General features: G+C 47.1%; 1 protein-coding gene across 1 annotated transcript; it reads right to left on the bottom strand.

Moving 5' to 3' along the window:
• Positions 1-12,930: 12,930 nt before the first annotated feature.
• On the bottom strand, positions 12,931-13,683 carry LOC119372074 (adult-specific cuticular protein ACP-20-like; the record flags this gene model as incomplete). Its single annotated transcript, XM_037642529.2, has 1 exon — positions 12,931-13,683. A coding segment is annotated over one exon (603 nt), but the record flags the coding sequence as incomplete, so codon positions are not given.
• Between the last annotated feature and the right edge of the window lie 7,634 nt (positions 13,684-21,317).

Below are 21,317 nucleotides of genomic sequence, written 5' to 3'. Positions count from 1 at the left end.
CTGGAATGGTGAAATAGGAGGCTTAGTGCAGCCGTAGACATTCATGCATGTGCGCACAGGAGCTCCTGTGTAACGCGAAAGTGCGTCCACATAGAGCCTGTTAACTCGTTCCGGTTGTGTCACACAGACCGGACATTCGAACATTTATGCAACTTTACGAAAGCCACGGCGGCGTGTACGCTTGTGCTTGCGTTGGCGGCCATCAGTGAAGGCACGTATATAAGCTTTCAAGGCTTTATAGATAAATTAGTGTGACATCAATGATCGACTGACACGCAAGTACATGGCAGGCCATCTTTGCTCGCGACAGAGCGCGAGTAGACCTGCTGCAGAAGCGGAAGCACCACTTTCGTTAGCACAAATCGCAAATACAGCACTAGAGCTGCCAACGCATGCATGCAATAGAACTTGTATTTAGTTAAAACACAATTAGATAAATTGTTAGACAATTATGAATTTCATTTCATGTGCAAGTAATACCCACGTCTTTGGTCAATTCAGCTCGTAGAGTATAGCGCTGCGCTACTTCTCAAAATATATTTTCAGAGTATCAGCATAGATGAACTGCACGAACGCTGCTGTTCTAATGCGTGTAGATGAGCACACTTAGGTATTTGACGGACCAGGGCACGCTGCGCGTCAAGCGTTAACATATGATGGCTACACCATACTTACAGTAAAGATTTAACGTTTTCACGACATGTGTCCATCATGTTCGAGGATACAGTAATGCAGCCTTTGGGGAACCCAGCTGGACAACGTATCTGCACAGATTGTCTTGCCGCAAGCCTTTTCCGAGCGGGAAATCCGCCAGGGCAGCAGCAGCAGTGGTAAACAGCTCACGCGATAGCACTCAACTTCCCAAATAATCGTAACGAATCTGCTCCAATAAAGGGTCCTAAAAGATAGCCTAACAGTCACTTTAGTCTGATGCATAATTACAAAACATTCCAGTGCGATTACGATATGTTTATATTGCCGCGAACTATGCCTTCTCGTTTGTTACTTTTAAAGGGGTCATGAAGCACCTCTTGGGCTTGTTGAAAAAACACAACCTGCGGAAAGCTGACAGGGCTATGAACTGCTCTGCAAAATATTACAGTCGTGCGCGTCGCGTAAACCCCACAAGCGGAGCGCGAATTTGCCGTTTCCTCAGGCGCCCTCTTTTCAAACAGAGGCCGGTTCTCACTCTCGTCGGTGGGCGGGGCGTCTGCATGCGTACGTCGCGGAGACATAGCATGCTTATTGGCCGATAGCCGGATGAGATGCGCTTCTTGCCACGGGGTGCCGCCACTTGCCCGCGCGCTTACTTCTCAGTCTGCTATTTTTACACGGTAGCCGCACTCGCGCATGCGAATCACAGCGGGAGAGCGATCGCGTTTCATGACGCGCGCTGACGTGACTTCTTACCCCCGTGCCATCCCTCCCTGTCTAGCTTCCAGTGCGCTCGTCGGCACGAGAAAAGAGAAAGCGCTGAGAGCGTGCGCCAAACCCCCGTAACTCCGCTGATTCTTGACGGATTCGAGAAATTTTTGCGGCAATCGATTCGGGAGGCAGTAAACTCCGATACTAACGTCATTAGATCATTACATGGAAAAGTGGTTCATGACCCCTTTAAGTGTTTCGTGGCCAGCGTCTGGCAGCGCCCGATTGTGTTATCTGTGCTTGAAGCGAAGTGCATGTTTCCCTCTTTCTCTGGCTATCTGATTTGATAGGGAGAGTGTTTCACCCTGTCACCACTAGACCGGTGTTATCGGTTTAATCCGATGGTTGCGGAAAGGATAACCGCCGCGGCATTTTTCGTTCTTCCGCCGACACTCGCTTTTTGTACGTAGCTCTGTTGGCTGTTACTTGGCCACTTGCCTTTTTCATTGAACTTAATGGGGAGAACAAGTTCGCTTCAATAAACCTCGTTTTACCTAAGAACCGCGCGTAGTCTCTGGCTACGTGACAATATGTTTAGTACAAAGTACAACGTTGCGTGTATTGGTGCGTACCTAAATATAATGTGGCGCAACATAGAACACCATTAGGCAAAACTGAAAAAGACATACAACCTTTCTAAAGTTATTTTAGGGCACGTCACATGACCTTTTTATTGAAATAAAAATAAATGTAGTAGTATAGTTGCCATTTCTTGGCTACGGTTATCCCTTTTTACTGTGTTATTAGGAACAAAAGTTCATAATAACACAGGGCGGGCGCAGTTGTCTTAGAATTTATACCTTAGTTAAAAGGAACACTGGCACTAATGCGAATTCGGGCACGTTGACGAGGCACCATCTTTAGGTTGGAAGCGCAAAACTGGGCTGACAACGCTCTGCGTGTTTTGTTTGTTTTTTTTTGTTTTGTTTTTTTTTCTTTTTTTTTCAGCGATACTGCGCTTTGCGATGGTTATGCTCTTACAAAAATTGCTGCTAAAGCCATGCCAGCATTTGAGCACCAGTGCAGTCGAGACATTCCAATAACCCATTAGGGCCCGAAAATTGACTTGCGGACTTTAAAATACTGAAAGTGAGAGGAACGCAGTTCCCTAGTTAGATGGAGCTGCTTGCTAGACAAGTGCAACTTATGCATACGCCATATCGATTCAATTATTTGACACGGTTAGTTTTCGTGTCGAGGGGGCCCCACCGTCTAAAACACGTCACATCGCTCGGGGGCAGCCACGCGTGAACGTATGGGAACCTTCTCGAATGGTTCCGAATGTTTTCGATTTTCACGCACGAAGAGTATACAGTTGATCCTCGTTATAACGACCACAGACATAGCGATTTATCGGTTAAAACGAACTAAATACGAACTTTGGTTAGTCTGCCTTAATTATTGGGACATTTATTTCTTTTATAACGAAACCAAAAACTCAAGAGCCGCCACGACATCGGCTTTAACGAAGAAATATTTCGAAACTCGAAGATAGCATAAAAGCAAAATAAATATTGAAATTCAGAACCAGATTTTTTTAAATGTGGTTTAAACAGTTGCGGAAATTATGATCATCCAGCGCAAAGGAAAAAAAAGGGCGTGGGGGCATTTGCCTAGCTGCGCCACCTCAAATTTATGAACAGAACGGCAATACTTTGGAACCTCGTTTATAGTGGATTTGAAACGTACAGTAATGAATTTTTGAAGCTAGAATTTTTTGGCGAGCCAGATTGCCGATTTAATAGAACATTTTTATTTCCGTTAACACCTTCCGTTAACATGCACCAACTACCACAATAAAAAGTTCTGCTTGAAATTTTTTTATCTACTGTTACAACAGTAGATCTTTTTTATCTACTGTTACAACAGCAGGGCCAGTATAATGTAGCGATGTGTTATGCTCCATTCTATACTAGTCTTACCCACCGCTCACGGCAGGTTGATCCAGTCACTAACGCCCGCGGACAGCCGCTCTGGACACTGGCCAAGCGCGCAAAAGGCATTAGCATCGGAAAAGGCATTGCTGTGGGATACCAGCATCGAACGAGGCGACAAAACCAAGGAGTGCATTTCTGCCTAGCGGAAAAGCCTCGCCCAGACAAAGGCACTGGGCTACATTTTGCGTGCACGCGTATACTTGCAACGATTTAGCTAAAGCGCTTTGGGACACAGCGCCAATCTGTTCTCTTGTCGGCACTCACGCTCTTTTATGGATTACATGGGTTCAAATCGTAGCGTTTACTTAATACTGCGCGAGCGTGGACTCCACAGTTTTGTTATAACCAAGAGATCGGAGACAGTATGCGCGAGCGTGGACTCCACAGTTTTGTTATAACCAAGAGATCGGAGACAGTATGCGCGAGCGTGTAGAGGAACTTTTTTTATTTCGAAGGTCGTCTGCTATACACAACACTAAGGAGTGCACACGCCCTGCTTGTTATGTACGCGAAACCCAGTGGCAAACCACCACACCTAGGCATGTCACAGTTAAATGTAAACCCAGCGTCGAGACAATGAACAAAAAAAGAGGCGAGGCACACATGATGACGATTCCAATTCCTGGTTGCCTATGTTTCGCTGGCTCGATGACCGCTCACTACGAAGGAAAATGAAAGCGTGGGGCATAGCACGGTACGCAATCGTCTCCATAAGTTCCTTATTCTGTCAGACCGCTCTCACGGCGACACGAAAGGCGACGCGGCGACGCGATGCACCGCTCCTTAAAAGTACCTAAATTAAAGCAGCCACCGACCGTACCACGAATGAGCGCATTTCTAGAGCGTTGTCTTGCTTATTTTACATAGAGACAACGCCCACACATAGAAATTTACACCGAGGAAAGTGAACTGAATTAACGCTGCACATCTGGCGTTGATAAGCATCGCCGAATAAGCGAACAAATCTGCCATTCCGCCCAGTACTGCCCCGACATGAGTGACCAAGAAATTAGAGTGCGAAATGACAAGTACTCACATGTGCGGTTCGTAGCTCTTACGCCGCTGAGTGCCAAATGAAAGGCGAAAGTGGGCGGGAAAGCGAATATGTATCGTCTTGATATGACGTCATTACGACCGCTGTGCCGTTCGGTGCGTGTACAAGTGTCTGAGCAGAGTAGGGTGAACCCTGATCAGGCACAAGATTCGTCACTCTTGTCTGGGCATCCCTTCTTTGGCTGCATGCGCAGCGAAGAGTGTATCTGTACCCTAAAGAGTTCAGCAGTGGAACTTCCGGTCGCCGTCACAAGCGACAAAGTCACGTGACCAGTAAACTATGGCGTCATACCACCAGCAAAATTTGAATCAAATTAAAAGTTTCTGCCTGTCGTTACATAGGTATCGCTATTTCGCCAGTGTCAGTGGTTGGCCCGACTCACTGGGAGGCACTTAACCCGCCTTAACCTGCGCCGTGCCGCTGCGCGGTTCTCCGCCGTGCTCCCTTAAGGGCTGCAGAAATTAGGTGCCTTTTTCCTTTCCTTACAAACCACTACCACCACCACCACTATTTTGCCAGCATCGCTACTGCCGTACACAGAGTCAAGAGCGACGTGCCGCTCTACCAATGACGCCATACATGACGTTTCTGCTCAGGTCACGTGACCCTTCTTTTCCTCTGTTGCGCTCTTCATGGCGTGGAAATGCGCTGCAGCGAAAGCGCATGTGACAAGATGCGCCGAAGGAAGATACAATTGTTGCTGACGCGGTTGACTCACGGCGCAGAAAAGTACAAACACCGTTTTCATCCGAGGAAAACTTCAATACATATCCTCTCACTTTACAGGAGCTTTCCGCGCTCACGTTATTGTTCACAGCCCGTTGTGCCGGTAGCTTGATAGGAACCCTAAAGGTCGGGCACATCTTAATGTTTTCCTAATCATTTTATTTTTGCATGCTACAGCACAAAGTCGTGGGTTCGATTCACAGTCGCGGAGGCCACATTGTGGCGACGGCCTTTAGCACAACGCTTTGAGCGAGACCAAGCTCCAGTATCTGAGCGAATCTGCTTTTTCTCCGCAACGTTCAATATCGTGTTGAGGCATAGTTCGCAAAAATGCAGTGGAGCACTAATATAATAATATCTGGGGTTTAACGTCCCAAAACCACGACATGATTATGAGAGACGCCGTAGTGGAGGGCTCCGGGAATTTCGACCACCTGGGGTTCTTTAACGTGCACCTAAATCTAAGTACACGGGCCTCAAACATTTTCGCCTCCATCGAAAATGCAGCCGCCGCGGCCGGGATTCGATCCCGCGACCTTCGGGTCAGCAGCCGATCGCCATAACCACTAGACCACCGTGGCGGGGCTGCAGTGGAGCACTTTTCCCCACTAAAAGAAGCTAGTAATTACCCATTGATTATTTAAAAGGCCCATTGACTTTTTACCTAATTTAAAAAATTGGGTGTTGTGTAGTCAATTATTATCTAGCACTTGCCAGAAGGTGACTGCATCCACTTGTCATATAATAATACAGTCAATATCATGGATCGAAAAATTAGCCGCTAGTTCGCAGTGAGCGCCTCCAGTACAGCGCACACATGTTTCTTCATCTCATCTCATGACTTCAAAATAATTCTGTCCACTTTATCAGCAGAAGATGACAGCTTGTGACATAAATAGCAAGCTAATGAAGCCAACAGACAATGAAACTAATGAAGTTATAGGGGACATTACTTCTATGTTTTAACTGTAGTATAGTAATTATGACATAAATGGAAAGGAATTCAAGTAGATGAAAGATCAACTTGCTACAGGATAACCTTAACATAACGAGTCTGGTGCTCTACCAATCGAGCTATACAGGGGCGGTCGCTATCCCATCCACTTTATTGGGTATTCATGGTTGTGTAATCCTGGGAGTGTTAGCCAGCGCCGCTCGCAGCCATGAAGGGGATTGTGGAACACTCTTTTTGTTGCCAGCTAGCGTCACGCTGCACGTCATCTTTTTACGACCTGGAAAGCTGACCAATAAACCCTCGTATAGTACCTAAGGCATCAAGTCTCCTGGTTTCATTAGGTGGTGTCCAACAAAAAATGAGTCCTCGATCCTTCCCACCTCTTTTGTTTACTACTACTACTACTACTACTACTACTACTACTACTACTACTACTACTACTACTACTACTACTACTACCCCCACCACTCTGCGACGTATTTACTCGAATTCCCCCTGTGGGAAGATGCGGGCGACTTTTTAGGGGCGAAGCTCCTCTTAGTCTAACCTTGTCACGCGTCCGGCGTAAGGCATAACCGGCCCATCACCGATCCTTTGCAAACTGCCCACTACTTCGTCTTTGCAAACATCCCACTACGATCCATCACCGATCCAATACTTCATCGACCATAAAGCCGTTATAATGAAGGGGAAACGGAAGCCACCTTTGCAAACTGCCCACTATTTCGTCTTTGCAAACATCCCACTACGACCGATCACCGATCCATCACTTCACCGACCATAAAGCCGTTATAATGAAGGGGGAACGGAAGCCACGTCTAGCTACCACCTACTATTAATAAAATTTCTTGTATAAATATATACAGTGTTTGTCACGTCTTTGATGATGTACTGGGCTATCGCTTTGACTACTGCTGGGCGAAACAATTGAAGATTTTACGGTGTGACCATGATTGCTTCAGGAGCTTCGCCCAAGCTCTTCAACATTCACCCGTGGATATGCTGTGAATTTTTTTCATTGTCATCTATATTTGACTGACGTATTTCCGTGACGGAAATACGCCTTTGAAGTTATGGTGGATCCCGGCATAAAACATTTTCGTGTTAAAAACAAATCGCAAATATCACGCGACCAGGCTCTAGTCGCAGCCGGGGAAGACCGACAACGTATGCGCCATGGCGGAAGAGGCTTGAGCATCTCGAGACACCGCTCGTCGTAACTGCCGTCGGGAAGAAGCGGCTATGAATGAAGCTGCAGCAGCAGCCCGATGAGAGCAATATATGTGGCCCTAATGCGACGCAGGCGTTCTGGAAATGCAGAATTGGTGGATAAAGGGCGTTGCCGCATTAGCAAATCAGCGGAATGTTCACCACAAAGTTCGACAGGAAGGAAACAGAAAGCGAGAAGGCAGGGAGGATAACCAGAAAAACTTCCGGTAGGTTACCCTACGCTGGCGGATTAGGGAAGGGGAATACAAAGATGAGAGAGAGGAGGAAAGAGAAGAAGAAAAAGTGAGAGGCAGTGCATTCAATAAGGTTGAGAGCTGGGCTAGTTGGTGACTGATAATTATGCCTATATGGTTAGGTAGCGCACTTTCGACGGGGACAAAAGAAACAGAAAGGACACGACACTCGCTACACTCGCAACTGAATTTATTTCAGGAAAAATACTTCAATATATATGTACCTAAGCACCCCCGAGCGACACAGAAATGAACCATCCCTCAATATCACCTGATTAACGGCAAAATTTTGCACACATTTGTGAAAGGATAAGTTATGCACGTGTGAAGATAAACCGACAGTCAATGTATTCTTATCTAGGACCAAACTATGTGGCACACTCAAGCGATTCAAAAACCAAAAGTTAACAAAACACGAGCAGCTTGTACACTATAAAAAACCATGCACAATCTAGGGTTATTGCAAGACGTTCAACAAGAAATCAACACTCGCTTAAAACGGAAATAGAAGCAAGGATGAGGGCGCAAAAGAAGCAATCCTACAATTTAAGGCCCTTCCAGAAAGGTGACTTCCCGATGACTTAATGAAACCGATGGTTGACTAATGCAGCAGTCTTTTCTTTTGTTAATGTGAAACGCTTCAACTATTCTCTGGTTAGTTGGTTTACGTGATGGAAAACGACGGAGGTGTCATCAAACAGTGGCAGGCAGCCACATTGAGAACAGTGTCCCTTTAAGTGGGAATGATCATTTTTTTCCAAGGCCCTCTTATGCTCTGACAGCCTGGTGTTCAAACACCGACCCGTTTGCCCGATGAAGAGGGCCTTGGAAAAAATAATCATTCCCACTTTGTGGCGATCGTTGGAATCACGACCGCCGCTGTTGAACTGCTCGGTAGGACGGAGCCGTTGTAGACGTGAGTTGAGTCGCGATACTTCTCGTACAATAGAAGTAAAGCGAGCTGTTTAAAGGACCCCTGACACCAAAATTGAAACCTCGAGATGTTTTTGTTGTTTGACTTTCCTGTATACGGGGACACATCTGACTGATTATTAGTGACGAATGTTACCTTTAAGATATCTTAATTTGGTTTTAAAAGTAAGCGTGAGTGCTCATTTGAGTTGGCTGCACCTCGCGACATCCTGGTATGACGTAGATAGAGGCCCCGTGTGACGTTCCACGGAAGGTTTGCGGGGTGCACCGGTGCACGCGTGCACAATACGATGACTGGCACCCGGCGAGGCCTATTGTTCCGCACCCCTCTCGCTTTGTTATCGGGCTGCTCACGAGGTAGTTTTCGTGAGGGGACACGCGCTTAACAGGTTTAACCCATACCAAGGCACCCACATACTTTCAATCTCTACCGCGCGCGGGGCCCCGATTTGAAAACCGCGCTTTCAACGTCACCACAGCTTGAGTGCACGTGGTCTCTGACGCTCCCCCGCATGGGGCGCTAGTTCCTTGTGGTTTTTAGGCGGGCCTTTTGAAGTGACGCTAAAATGGTCACAATTAACTACGCAAGAATTAGTTATACGATACGCTAGAGCATTTACGATTTAACTTACCAGACACAAAGCTACAAATTACAGTAAAAAAGTCACCAACAAAAATTTTGCTGTCAGGGGCCCTTTAAGAGCTGGTGCTGACAGATCTTGTTTTTTTCTGGACGCCTGGAAATATCAGGTTGATTATTGGTTGTTTCAGGCACCATGGAGGAACCGAAGGTCTCGCCGCCGGTGTGAAGCCAGTTGGTAGAGATTCGCCGTGTGTGGTTACTGTTCGGCAAAAGGAGGTTGTCACAAATTAGCGTGTTATAAAGCGCGCGCGCAGCCGCTTTCAAGCAGCTACGAGACAGAACAGCGCGAGCCGCGCGACCAAGAAGCACGAACAACGAAAAAACAAGCATCAAAAGACGCCGGCGCGCCGCATTCTCCTCACCCACTCGAGCCAGACGCAGTCAACACGATCGAACGCCCGGCAAAGCCTGGATCTTTCTAGAAGGAAAGGGTGACGCATCCGCGAGCGATGCCGCCGCGATTCGAACCTACGAGAAAGCTCTCGCCCTTTCTCTAGCCTCAGCTGTACTGCACGCCGAAGAAACCTCCCAACGCTTCTAAAAACCGGGGAAGAAGGGATACAAGCGTGCAAACGACGAGGGTAGTGCAGACGGGAGTTGAGAAGTCAGTGAAGAAGTGGAGACAAGGGAGTCGAGAAGTCAGCGAAGGAGTGAGCGAGTCAGTCGGCCCGGATATGGTGAAGTTACGCTAAGTGTGGCTCCGTTAGCCAAAGAAGATGTGTTTATGATGGTGTGCGGTCAGTCGCTCGTCGATCTGGAAGAATCCGATGACGACACCGTGTGAGCCGCGACAAGTCACGACGACGGTTGAGCTACGACGATCAACGCTGGAGCTGGCGTGAGTGTTTCCTTGAAGAGAAGCATTCGATTACCGTCCAAGTATTGCGGACGGGATACGCCATTGTATATTCAGGACTTTAACGGTCATTGAATAGTTGTAATGCATGCGATTGCATTTGTAGCGTGTGATCTGTTTGTTTAGCTCCCGTTGTGTAAACACCATCTGAGTTATATTGTGAAGTTGTAACTGGTACCAGCCGAGGTTGCATGTGTTTGTATTATTTGTATTGCCTTAACTGAGAATATATTTCGTTTTCGTTTGTGTTATCGACTCTCGGCTCTGACTCGGTCTTTGGACCACAACCGGCGTTCGCTGGCGCACCAAAGGACCAACTCTAAATTGTCCGCGCTTTCGTGGTGCGTTTTCGGAGGGCCGTGACGCCAGCCCTTAGAATCCGCCCGGCGATTGCAGTCCCCATTGACGGGATTAGTGACAGAGGTGCGTGGTCTGTCCGCTGCTAGAGAGGCTAGGTGGTGGTGTGGAATCCGGGCAAGATGCCTTATGTGGGTCCTCAGAGCTTCAACCTCAATATGAGTCTTTATGAGGTGGTCCTTGGCGATGGCTTCAACAGCGGCTGGTCGCCGCTTTTAAAGCACTTAGAGACAGGCCTAAACAAATCCGGAAAGCCTGGGCCTGAACACTTTGTAGCATGCGTCGACTTGTCTTGTTTGCGTTAGCTAATGCAGGCAAACTTTATCGCAGGAAACCGAGAAACAGCACCCTGTACAGTTGTAACATAGCACTGGGCGACATTCGCCAAGTCTTTCCAGCGAAAAACTTGAAGAAGTGAGAAACGCCTGTCAACCGCTGTTTCAGGTACGAGACGTGAGGACTCCATGAGATTTCTCTGTCTATTATGACACCCAGGAACTTGTGTGATCGACAATACGGTATGCGGTATTTTCTATTTGTAGCACTGTTTTGTTAAGAAACAATTGGTAACGGCGTGTGATCTTTGCAGTGGCGGGCCGTTTATTCGAAGCGGCTTCGCGGGCCTCGTATAGAGTCGATAAATGGAAGCGGTGAACTAATTAGGCGTCCACATTTCTCGCTTAGTAATTTCGAATTAAAACTGATGTTGTAGCATTCTTTTCTCGATTTTGTAAATGCATATCAATATACTTCATTAACTTTCAAGACGACGACGGCCTTCCTTGTTGTTTGAATTACAATAGCCCGGATAAACTCGAGCGTTTCTCGTTGATTTTTGTTTTAGCTAAGCCGGCCGGCGGCATAAACGACGACCGTCCATTTACGTGCAGGAGCTTTTTTATTTTAACACGAAAGTGTTTTATGCCGGGGTCCACCAAGACTTCAGTGACGTATTTCCGTCACGGAAATGACGTAGAAAAAAGTTACACGATCAGATGGCAAAGAAAAAAAAGTTCCGTCAACGGGCATCGAACCCACGACCGCTCGGTTCGCAACAACAGATGCCGGGCACGCTATCCACTGCGCCACGGTCACAGACTCTGGCGCCATTACAAGAGCGCCTTTTATATCTACCACTCTCCCGGTCGGTGGATTGTTGCCCTCTGGGAGCGGTAAAATATAGTAATTCGTCATTACTGCGGCCTCCGCGAAGGCACGTCTCTGATCAACAAATATTGAGCTCGCGTATGAACGCTAGTGTGTTGAAGTATCTGTGAGTAGAAGAGAGTATCAACGCGAACCGTCATAAGGCTGATAGTAATGTTAACGTTGAGTAGTTATCAGCATAGGTCGGCAAAAACATCTGGAGCTTACTCAGACTCACTCAAGAAATATATTTTGTGCTTAGGGCTAACTCGAACTCAAGCTTACCGAAATTTTCCTCAGCCGGACTCACTCAGAATCAGACGCACGAAAATTTGTCTCAACCGAACTCACTCGGACTCAAACTCACCATAATATTACTCACCCGGACTCACTCAGACTCAGACTCACGGCTAGATCTGAGTCTGAGTGAGTCAACTCATGAGTGAGTTTGCCGACCTATGCGTTTATATAATCCTTCTCTGCTGGGCTCACGCTGACTCAAACAAACCGAAACTATATCCCGCGGTGCTTACTCAAGCGTGTACTCATGCAGGGGCGTAGCCAGAAATTTTTTTCGGGGGGGGGGGGGGGAGGGTTCAACCATACTTTATGTATGTTCGTGCGTGCGTTTGTATGTGTGCGTGTATATATACGCAAGCCAAACTGAAAATTTTCGGGGGGGGGGGGGGTTTGAACCCCCCCAACTTGGCTACGCCCCTGTACTCATGGGTTGGTCTGAGTCCGAGTGAGACAGAGTGAGACGACTGAAGAGTTGGCCGAATTATCGTCCCTGCCCCTTTAAACTTTAATCTTTACGGCACCTTACTCTGGTCAAAACACGAATGCTATTTGTGTTCTTGTTCTGCTAATCGGGTGACTGATGCCGCGTCATACTAAAGTAACTACACATACAGTCCCCCTGCCGTGGTATGGTCAGGTACTTTCGCTGGTGCCAGATTGGCGGGAAAACTTAGCAGGTAAGGTGGGCTTTCACTTTTCAACTCTTGCTAAACGAAGTACACAGAGTAGAATCACCGTAAGCAAATACGGTTCACTGTGTTCAACTCCATAGTTTGGGAGCACCACACCTGACCACGTCCACTGCGTTTCACGCTTGAGAAAATGAGAACCATGCGTCAAAAATAATAATGGCGGCGAGCAGAAGACACTATCAACAAAGCGATAATTGACCATTCTCAAGGACTGACGCAATTCCGAGTGTGAAGGGTAAATAGTAAACCAATGACTGAACAACATTTGAGCGCTTCTTCTAAACCACTTTTCTTTGTGTTCGCGCATATTCTAACAATGTTCAATTAAAACCATTTCAGTGGCGTCGTCGAAGGCTATCAGTATAAGTTAAAGCACTACAGAAAGGCAGTGCAGTACAAATAACAATGCTACAAACAAATATTTCAACTGAAGAGATCAAGCATACATTTTATTCTGCGACTAGCCATGCCATGTTCGAAATGAGGGTGACATTTACACAAATGTAGAAAGTGCAGTACGTTGACATGAGCGGTTTGCGCCGCAAGGCTCTGACGCATACGACGTCCAGGTAAACAAAGAGCTCATGACGCATCTAGCGACGACGAATGTATCCCTTCTTGACGCCGACAGGCCCGTAGCCATAGCTGCCCAGTCCAGCGCCGAGGCCTCCAACTCCGCCTCCAAACCCGCCTGCGAGACCATCAAGACCTACGAGTCCTCCTCCAAGGCCGCCTCCTAAACCTGCAAGGCCAAGTCCATTGGCCAGGCCCAGGCCTCCGAGACCCCCAGCGCCTAGACTGCCCAAAGCTGCAGCAGCCCCGACACCACCTGCGCTGTATGTAACCACGGGCCTGATAGTGTGTGAGACCGAGGCCACCGGTTGCCTAACGTAGCTGACCACCGGCTTGGTCACATAGCTGACGCGCACCACAGGCTGCTTCACGTACGACACGGTTGCCACAGGTTTCGCGACAGCGACAGGTGCTGCAACAGCCACAGGTGCTGCCACTGGGGCTGCCACGGCCACTGGCGCGGCAACCACGGGCCCTGCGCCGACGGCGAGTCCTGGACCGAAGCCACCAAGGCCAACGCCTCCTAGTCCCAGACCTCCGAGTCCAACACCTCCGAGTCCAACGCCTCCTAGTCCGAGACCTCCGAGCCCGACGCCTCCAAGACCCAATCCGCCTAGGCCTAGACCGGCGCCACCGAGGCCAAGACCGGCGCCGCCTAGACCAGCAGCTCCAAGTCCGGGACCGTAGCCGAAGCCACCCACGTCGCCGGAGTAGGCACACGCCACAAGGGCCGAAAGAAGTGCGAGCTGCAAGAGTCAAAGGTCAATGAACGTAACTCAAATGATTGCAAGGTCTCGAGGACACTCGAGTGAATGACACTTAAAGGCGCCAGTCTTCAATTCTGAACACTTTTAGGTTCTGCTCCGCTCGTCAATCACCACATCATTGTTGATTTGCTTGTGTTTTTGAATAAGTGCAAGGGCGCTGCTGGCGCCTGGGCAATATTCGCTTGTAGCGTGCTTAGCGAGCCACTGCAAGTGAAGTAAACAAAAAAAGGACAACTCTGAGCGCACGGGCGCAGTTGAAATATTGGGTTGTGTAATTGACACAAATAGAATTTGCACCGTGACTGTCAGAAAAGAAGGAAAACGTATCGAATGCATAAACGCGCACGTATAGCGACAACACACTGTTGGTGTGATCACTTGAGTAGCATTGTTTCTTTATTCTATTTTCATTCATGTTCATCACATGTTTGTGCACTTTTGACCTTCTATAATCACACATCTGTATTAGTTTGCCTGTTTACATAATTTTCATTCATGGTTGTTAAAATTCTACGTATCTTTGTATACCCACTCCTGCCATAGCGCACTTAGCGCTGCAGTATGTGTAAATAACTAAATAAATAAATAAATAAATAAATAAATAAATAAATAAATAAATAAATAAATAAATAAATAAACATTTGTTATCAAAAATTTATTTCTGCATGGACGGTGCCGCTGCAACATTTTTCGCCAACGGTGTGATGTCTCATAAGCTGGAGTCTGGTACGGACGTTAAATATTTACATACCACAGGAGGCTGCACTAAGAGATGCGCTACAGCGCTATTTTTTTTCCTGTATGGGCTAGCTAATCACTTGTCGATGCTTCCGCACTGATGGTCAACGTCAGTGCGAAAACACCCGTCCTGTACTCGCACTTCCTGTAACAGCAACCTATTAATCCAAGGTCGTGCCTAACTTTTTTCCCACATATGTCTCACCGTTAACACAAAGTATTTACTCACGAGTGTGTACATGGCTGCTGTCCTGGTCGGTTCTCCGCAGGTCTTATGAGAATGGTGTCCTTGCCATCGACCTGCGCGCATCTTTTATACGGGTGCGTAGAATACGTCACCAGACAGTTGCGGCTTCCCATTCGGTGCGGAGGTTGAACAAACGACAAAGCGAGGAGAAGGTCTGAGATGAGAGCGGCCCACGCTCTATGTGGAGCCAACAGATTGTACTTTTAAGTTCGGCACGTACGAGGCTCCTTCGAAACTCTCACCGATGAGTATACGAGGACGCAAGCGAGCCACTTCTATATCCGTTCTCATCTGGCGACAGCTACGCCGTTTTTTTTTACTTCCGCGACCGCGATATGTTCCATGTTCTCGCAGACGCCGGTCGTTTGCGCGCTTCCGCCGCGGATCCCTCTGATACCTTCCCGTGTATCCAATGATTTTTAGTCCTTCTCAGGTATGCAGCGGGCGTTTCCTCGGCGAGCGTTTCCTGCTGCGTGGAGTTGTTGGGAGCGATATAGGTGCACCGTCAGCACTCGATTACTAAACGTTCGTAATACACGCACTACTCGCTTAGTCGCGAGTTTCTCGTTCCTTTCTCGAAAAAGGAAAAGTGACGATGGCCTGCCTCACGCTGCACGATACCCTTCGCAACGTGAGAGGAAGTGTCACTGACCGAGAGCAGCAGTTGTTGGCACAAGTGTATTCACGCGATTACGGACGTAACTCTGCGAAGCTGTAGAGGGCGCGAAACTGCGGCACTCACTGGTTGTGGACGCTCGCACATGAACACTGTGACGCGCAGGGACATCTGATAAGGCATTTCGTCCGGATTCGATAAGGAAAACATCAAAGACAAATGTGAGGAACGACATGTGTCTATCGTCGACATAGCATTACGCTGACGACGAACTTGTTTTCAGAGCGCGAGGAATTGTCCCGTGTCGTCTCCGACTGTAAAGGTCAAAGATTCTCCTCCACCGTCGCTGCGTTTCTTCCGCGCTCGTCGCGGTCTCTTGTGGCGTGCATGTGCCGCGGGCCCATTCTGCCAAAAGAGACAACACTCGGCGTTTTGTGGTTATAGAATGACCAAGAACACGACATATGCGTGCAGGGCGTCCCAAATATCACTCAGCACGATTTAAAGATGAACGTCGTTACGCGAAGCACACCTAGTGCATATTGTTCCCAGTACACTGTATATTTTTTCGTTAATTAGGTTTAGTTAATTAGTCTTAATAACGTTTCTAACTCGACAAATACTCACCCAATCATTAAAATGCCAATGATGCACATCTAGGCATGTTCAAATGACAGCTAACTATGCTGTTTTCGACAACGTACTAAGTGCGTGCTCGCTTTTTTTGGCTAATAAACAAAGCGCGCGAAATCTGAAAAATGACACGTGACTACACTGCAGCGCGCATCAGGAAGCAGCGCCCTCAAAGAGAATCATTGTGAGGCAGCATGTCAAGACTACGCTCCAACCTTTTGCGGGTGGGACCGTAGTCACGCGTTATTTTTCATATTTCGCGTGCTTTCTTTATCAGCCAGAAAAAATGAGCACGAAGTTAGTACGTTGCTGAAAATAGCGCAGTTAGATGTCATTTGAGCATGCCTACATATGCCTCATTGACATTCTAATGATTAGGTGAGTATTATTCGAGTTAGAAACATGATTAGGGCTGATTAACTAAACCTAATCAACGAAAAGTAGTACTGGCTACTACAGTATACTGGGAACAATATGGACTAGGTGTGCTTCGCGTAATGATGTTCCCCTTTTTTTAAATCGTGCTGCGTGATATTTGGGACGCCCTGTATACTGTCTGCTCAGTCGCAAGTGCAAACCTGCAACTCGGACGTGCCATAGAATAAGCAGCACCTCTGAGCAGGATGTGAGGGAGAAAGTGCCACCTTCACATGTTAAAAATCTCATATAACTAATTCAATCACATAACACATTAATGAACTTGCCTTTCAAGAGCTGCATGTAATAAATGTATAATTTTGAGTTGGCATATGTCATTTAGAATTACACCGTTCTTTTGGCCGAGTAATCGTTGAGAGGATATACGATAACTTCGGGACCGGATATCTCAGCTGGTAAGTCCTGTCGACATTTCTTCAATGCCTAGTCTGTGAAGTGAGATTACATCTCGTATATTCAGATACCTAACTATATTCATCGAAAATCGCACACCGGTGACATCTACGATTACATTTGTGCGCACACAAAGTGCTACCTGCATAGCAGAGGCCGAGCTTATAGTTCGCAATGCACCTGCACGAAATAAGCGATCAAGCAGCTCTTGTTGCATTGCAGTACGCTAGCATATATCTCTCAAAAACACTAAGCGCGAAATCGCGTGCTCTGGACCAAAGAACGACTTGAGTATGGCGGCCAAATGAACAACGTAAGCTTGCAGTAGACATCCTTTTTTTCTTGTGTTTTTTAAGTAAACTAATTAATAATATATACTAATACTACTATTCGTATAATAATATATATATACAATTAAAAATATATAGTCGACTGTAATGGGGCTGGCTACTCGTTTTAGAATTTGTGGAAACTGTGCCTTAAAAGTGCTTGGACGTGGGCTTGAATGTAAACGAACTACTTCAGAGGGCTTGGTATCCTTAACATCAATTCAGACTCGACGACCCCCCTCGACACCCAATTAGTTCGATGATATTGAAGCTACGTAAATCACGTCATCTATAACACCTAGGTTGAAGTCGGGTCCTCAACCTGATCCTCCTTTCGTGTAATTGTGGTGAGGATCGCACTGTTGAATATGCTTCAAAAGGACAGACTATGCTTACGTAATTGTTTGTTGAACTACGTAACCACGTTCTGAGGCCCCTGTTACAGCTGTCACGTAGCCAAGAGCGGATTAAGCATAATGACAGGTGAAGCAAGTGTTGACTAAGAGGCTCAAGCAACAAAAAATGCCATGTCCATGTGCCCTATGTATAGCTTAATAAAGCTGGGCCCGGCCCTAGAGACATCTTTAAAGAGTTGCTAAATTCACGTCAGAAGAAACCTGATCATCATCTGAAGAAATCTGATCATCATCTTCCAACGTGGGAGCAGTTAGGCGTGCTCTCCAGCCCTTTACAGGACATTCAATAAACTTTATACCTACTCCTCCCCATCTTATTAGTAGCAGGCGTGCATTTAAGCAGCTTTAAGAGACCTCGGCCTTCCCTATAACGTGAAGAAGCCCATATCGACTTTACTTAACTTGAAACTTGCGCATCAAGACAACGTTAAAGTCCCTCATCTTCGTATTTCGAGTAGTCATCAGCCTCATCTCACCTTAAGGTGAAGCTCAGAATAACCTCGCGAAGTTCTGCCCACATTTGTTCATGTGGTAAACATTGTTAAGTGCAGTGCGCGTACTTCAAATATTTCTCAATTGTCCGTACACGAGAGCGTTCCAATTTATATTCATATTTTCCACTGAAGTTAGTCTTTAGCGAATCCACTCTTACTTGGCTGTGCAAATCATAATTAATAAGGTCTGGCGTTTTGCGCGCTAAAACCACGATATCATTATGAGGCACGCCGTATTCGAGGGCCCCGGTCATTTCGACCACCTGGGGTTGTTTAACGTGCACCTAAATTTAAGTCACGGGCCTCTTGCATTCCGCCTCCATCGATATGCGACCGCCGTGGCCGGGATCGAACCCGCGACATTCGGGTCAGCGACCGAGCGCCGTAACCACTGTGCCACCGCGGCAACTGTGCAATTCGTTCCTTATGTGTTATACATAAATTGTCTGCGAAATATGCGTCAGAAGGGGCACTATAAATGTGCTTACAATTGAACTTAAGTTGTTGTGTAAGTGACTGTACACGAAACTTTTTTTTGTCACCTGGGAAGCGTGGTTTAGTGTGTGATGTGGCGGCAACGACAAAGCAGTTTGGTTAGCTGTTTTCTTAGCCGCTAAATATAGCTGTCTGTAAGACAGCAAAATGTTAATCTGTTCTTCCCTCCATTTGCCGACTGTCGTGCTTCTGAGTCGCAACTGTATCACTTTATGCCATACGGTCAATGACCGAATCGAAACTGCAGCAATCGCGACATCGAACTTTCAGTATGCGATTTCTTCGCAGAAGCGCATTCCGCCAACTACATCCATGGGGATTTCTACTTAAACGAAGGCTGTTTACTTCATGTCAATCGATAAAAAGGGAAAAACGCGATAACATGAGGAAAGCTTAAAATGTTACGTCAGATAGAACAATCCTGTAAAATCAGCATGTGTTGGATTTGGGTTACACTTTCCAGGGTTGAAAACGTGTGTGCGAAAAAAAGAAAAGCGATACAAAGGCGGCGAGCATCACGGAAACCAAAGGCGCAGTTTCGAGAACCGGAGAACAAAAGATAAGCGCCGAGATCAAGTTGACTGCGCTCTCAGCTCAAAATGGGTGTGCTTTGGCGGTAGTGGCGAAGACACAACCCTTTGGTGCTGTCGGCAAGAGGAAGCGATGGATAAGCTGATGCTCGATTTGTTTTGTTTTGTTTTCGGTTTCTGTTTTGCCTTCCGACATCGCGATGCCGTAGAACACCTTCTCAGTGCTTCTGCCCTTTTCGATGCCCAGCAGCAAGTTTCGTGACGTGGTCGGAAATCTCTTCCGGTGAGCTAGCATCCGGCACTTCCGCAGCGCTTCTAGAAGACGCTGCAGTCACATTCAGAAGCGCCGACCGCCCGCCTACCAACGCTGCTGCCGACTCATCGCTACAGCAAGCCCGACTGCCATGGATTGACAGCCGCGAACGGTCTCTTCATTCGAGTCTGTAGGACTGTAGTCTTTTCTCGTTGTTTCAAAGGTACAGGGCTCTTATAAGGCTACTCACAAAGAAATGAACCCCTTTCAAAAGCTGCTTGTCCTCGACGTTCGTCTTCTTGCCACGGTGTTCGATCCCTAGATGCCAAGGCCGCATTCAGGGATCAGTATGCAAAAACACGTAAGGAATTCAGTAACGCTCCCGTGTTGGGTGAACTCTGCGCGTCGCTTGCTGTGCGTCTTGGGGCAAGAAATGGTGATATCGTAGAAACAAATAACACTAAATTTACGTGGCTTCTTCTTTGATCTATGCCGTGCCGACAACAAGATAAAGCTTAATGCTGATTTTTTTACAGAACCTATTTGGCTGAGCTGGTAAACTGGTGCGACAGGCGTACTGTAACGGTAAACAGAACCGCCTGCGGTCGATCTCGATAGCTGTCCGTATGTCCTAGTGGTAGTACTTATTGGCAAAGTTGACTACCATGACAGACGTCAGTCGACTTAATGCAAAGGAGAGAACAATCAGCTCTCATTTACATGAACTGCACAAGCTCGCGGGTTCGATTTCTGGACGCGGTGTTCGGGTCGTCTTTGAAGTAGAATGTAAAAAAAAAGGCGCTCGTCCAACGGGCGCTTGACGCTTGTTAGGCAGTGCCATGCTGTCCGAATTGATTAGGATACCTGCACTACGGCATGTCTCAAGGCCGTTTGCTGAAAGAAAGTTCCTACTTCTGACGAAACAAAATGTTCTGCTGGAAAGAAAATTATGGTGGTACGTTTTCATGATATAAACCTGAAATTCCCCAGTGGAACATTGTGTGCCAAACCACGATGTGGTTATGTAGCACGTTGTTGTGGGTGACTGCGAATTCATTGCGACCTCCTGGAGTTCTTTAACGTGCACCTGAATTTACGTATACGAGTGTTTTCGCATTTATAAATGCGACAGCAGCGACCGGGATCAAACCCTTAAATTGAGCTGCGCGCAACAGCATAGCACTGGCCGACCGCGGCGAATCCTGGAAGGCAAGAGAAGCTACATTCGGAAGCAACAGTTTAAAAAAAGTATGTCAGCTTCAGTTTTTAGTGTTTTTAAGACACGCGATTCTGGTAGTGCGCCAACCTACACGTCGCCTACAGACAAGGAAGAAGCGAATGCCGCGGCTGCGTCACTTGATGGAAACTGATACGGGCGCTGGACGTATACGGCGCATGGCGGCGTAGGCAGATGAAAGATTAGCTGCCACGACACTTCAACATATGTTCACATTGTGCTTGGTCCCACGCTACATGCTACATCTATAAGTTACAGAGAAACCGATTACGTTCTCAGAAAGTCGCATTATAAGGAAAAGCCTACTCGTTCATACAACAGTGTCGCACGCACATTGTTAGACAACGCCTAGTGACGTTGCACCCATCCGTGTTTACACGCCAGATCTGAAAACCCTGATTTTGATATCGGAAGTACTGATATTTCATATCGAAACTACAGACCACAAACGTGATCTGCCTTATTTTATATTCCTAGCTCATTTTAGATTCCTAGCCTGGAAGGATCTCCTGGATTTCATTTTACGACGGCAAGGGGTAATCCTTTAATAGGTCCGCCATCTTTCAAACCAGCACCCGTGAGAGACGGCCGTTATATCGGGGCAACCATGCACGGGGTCATGTTCACATGGTGGACAAGTGTATTTATAGAGGCTAGAAATCCGTTTCTCA

The sequence above is a fragment of the Rhipicephalus sanguineus genome, chromosome 1 (genome assembly GCF_013339695.2).
Source record: "Rhipicephalus sanguineus isolate Rsan-2018 chromosome 1, BIME_Rsan_1.4, whole genome shotgun sequence".
In the NCBI taxonomy this organism is placed as follows: Eukaryota; Metazoa; Arthropoda; class Arachnida; order Ixodida; family Ixodidae; genus Rhipicephalus; species Rhipicephalus sanguineus.
The sequence above is the reverse complement of the archived record's forward strand: the minus strand, read 5'-3'. Positions and strand labels throughout refer to the sequence as shown.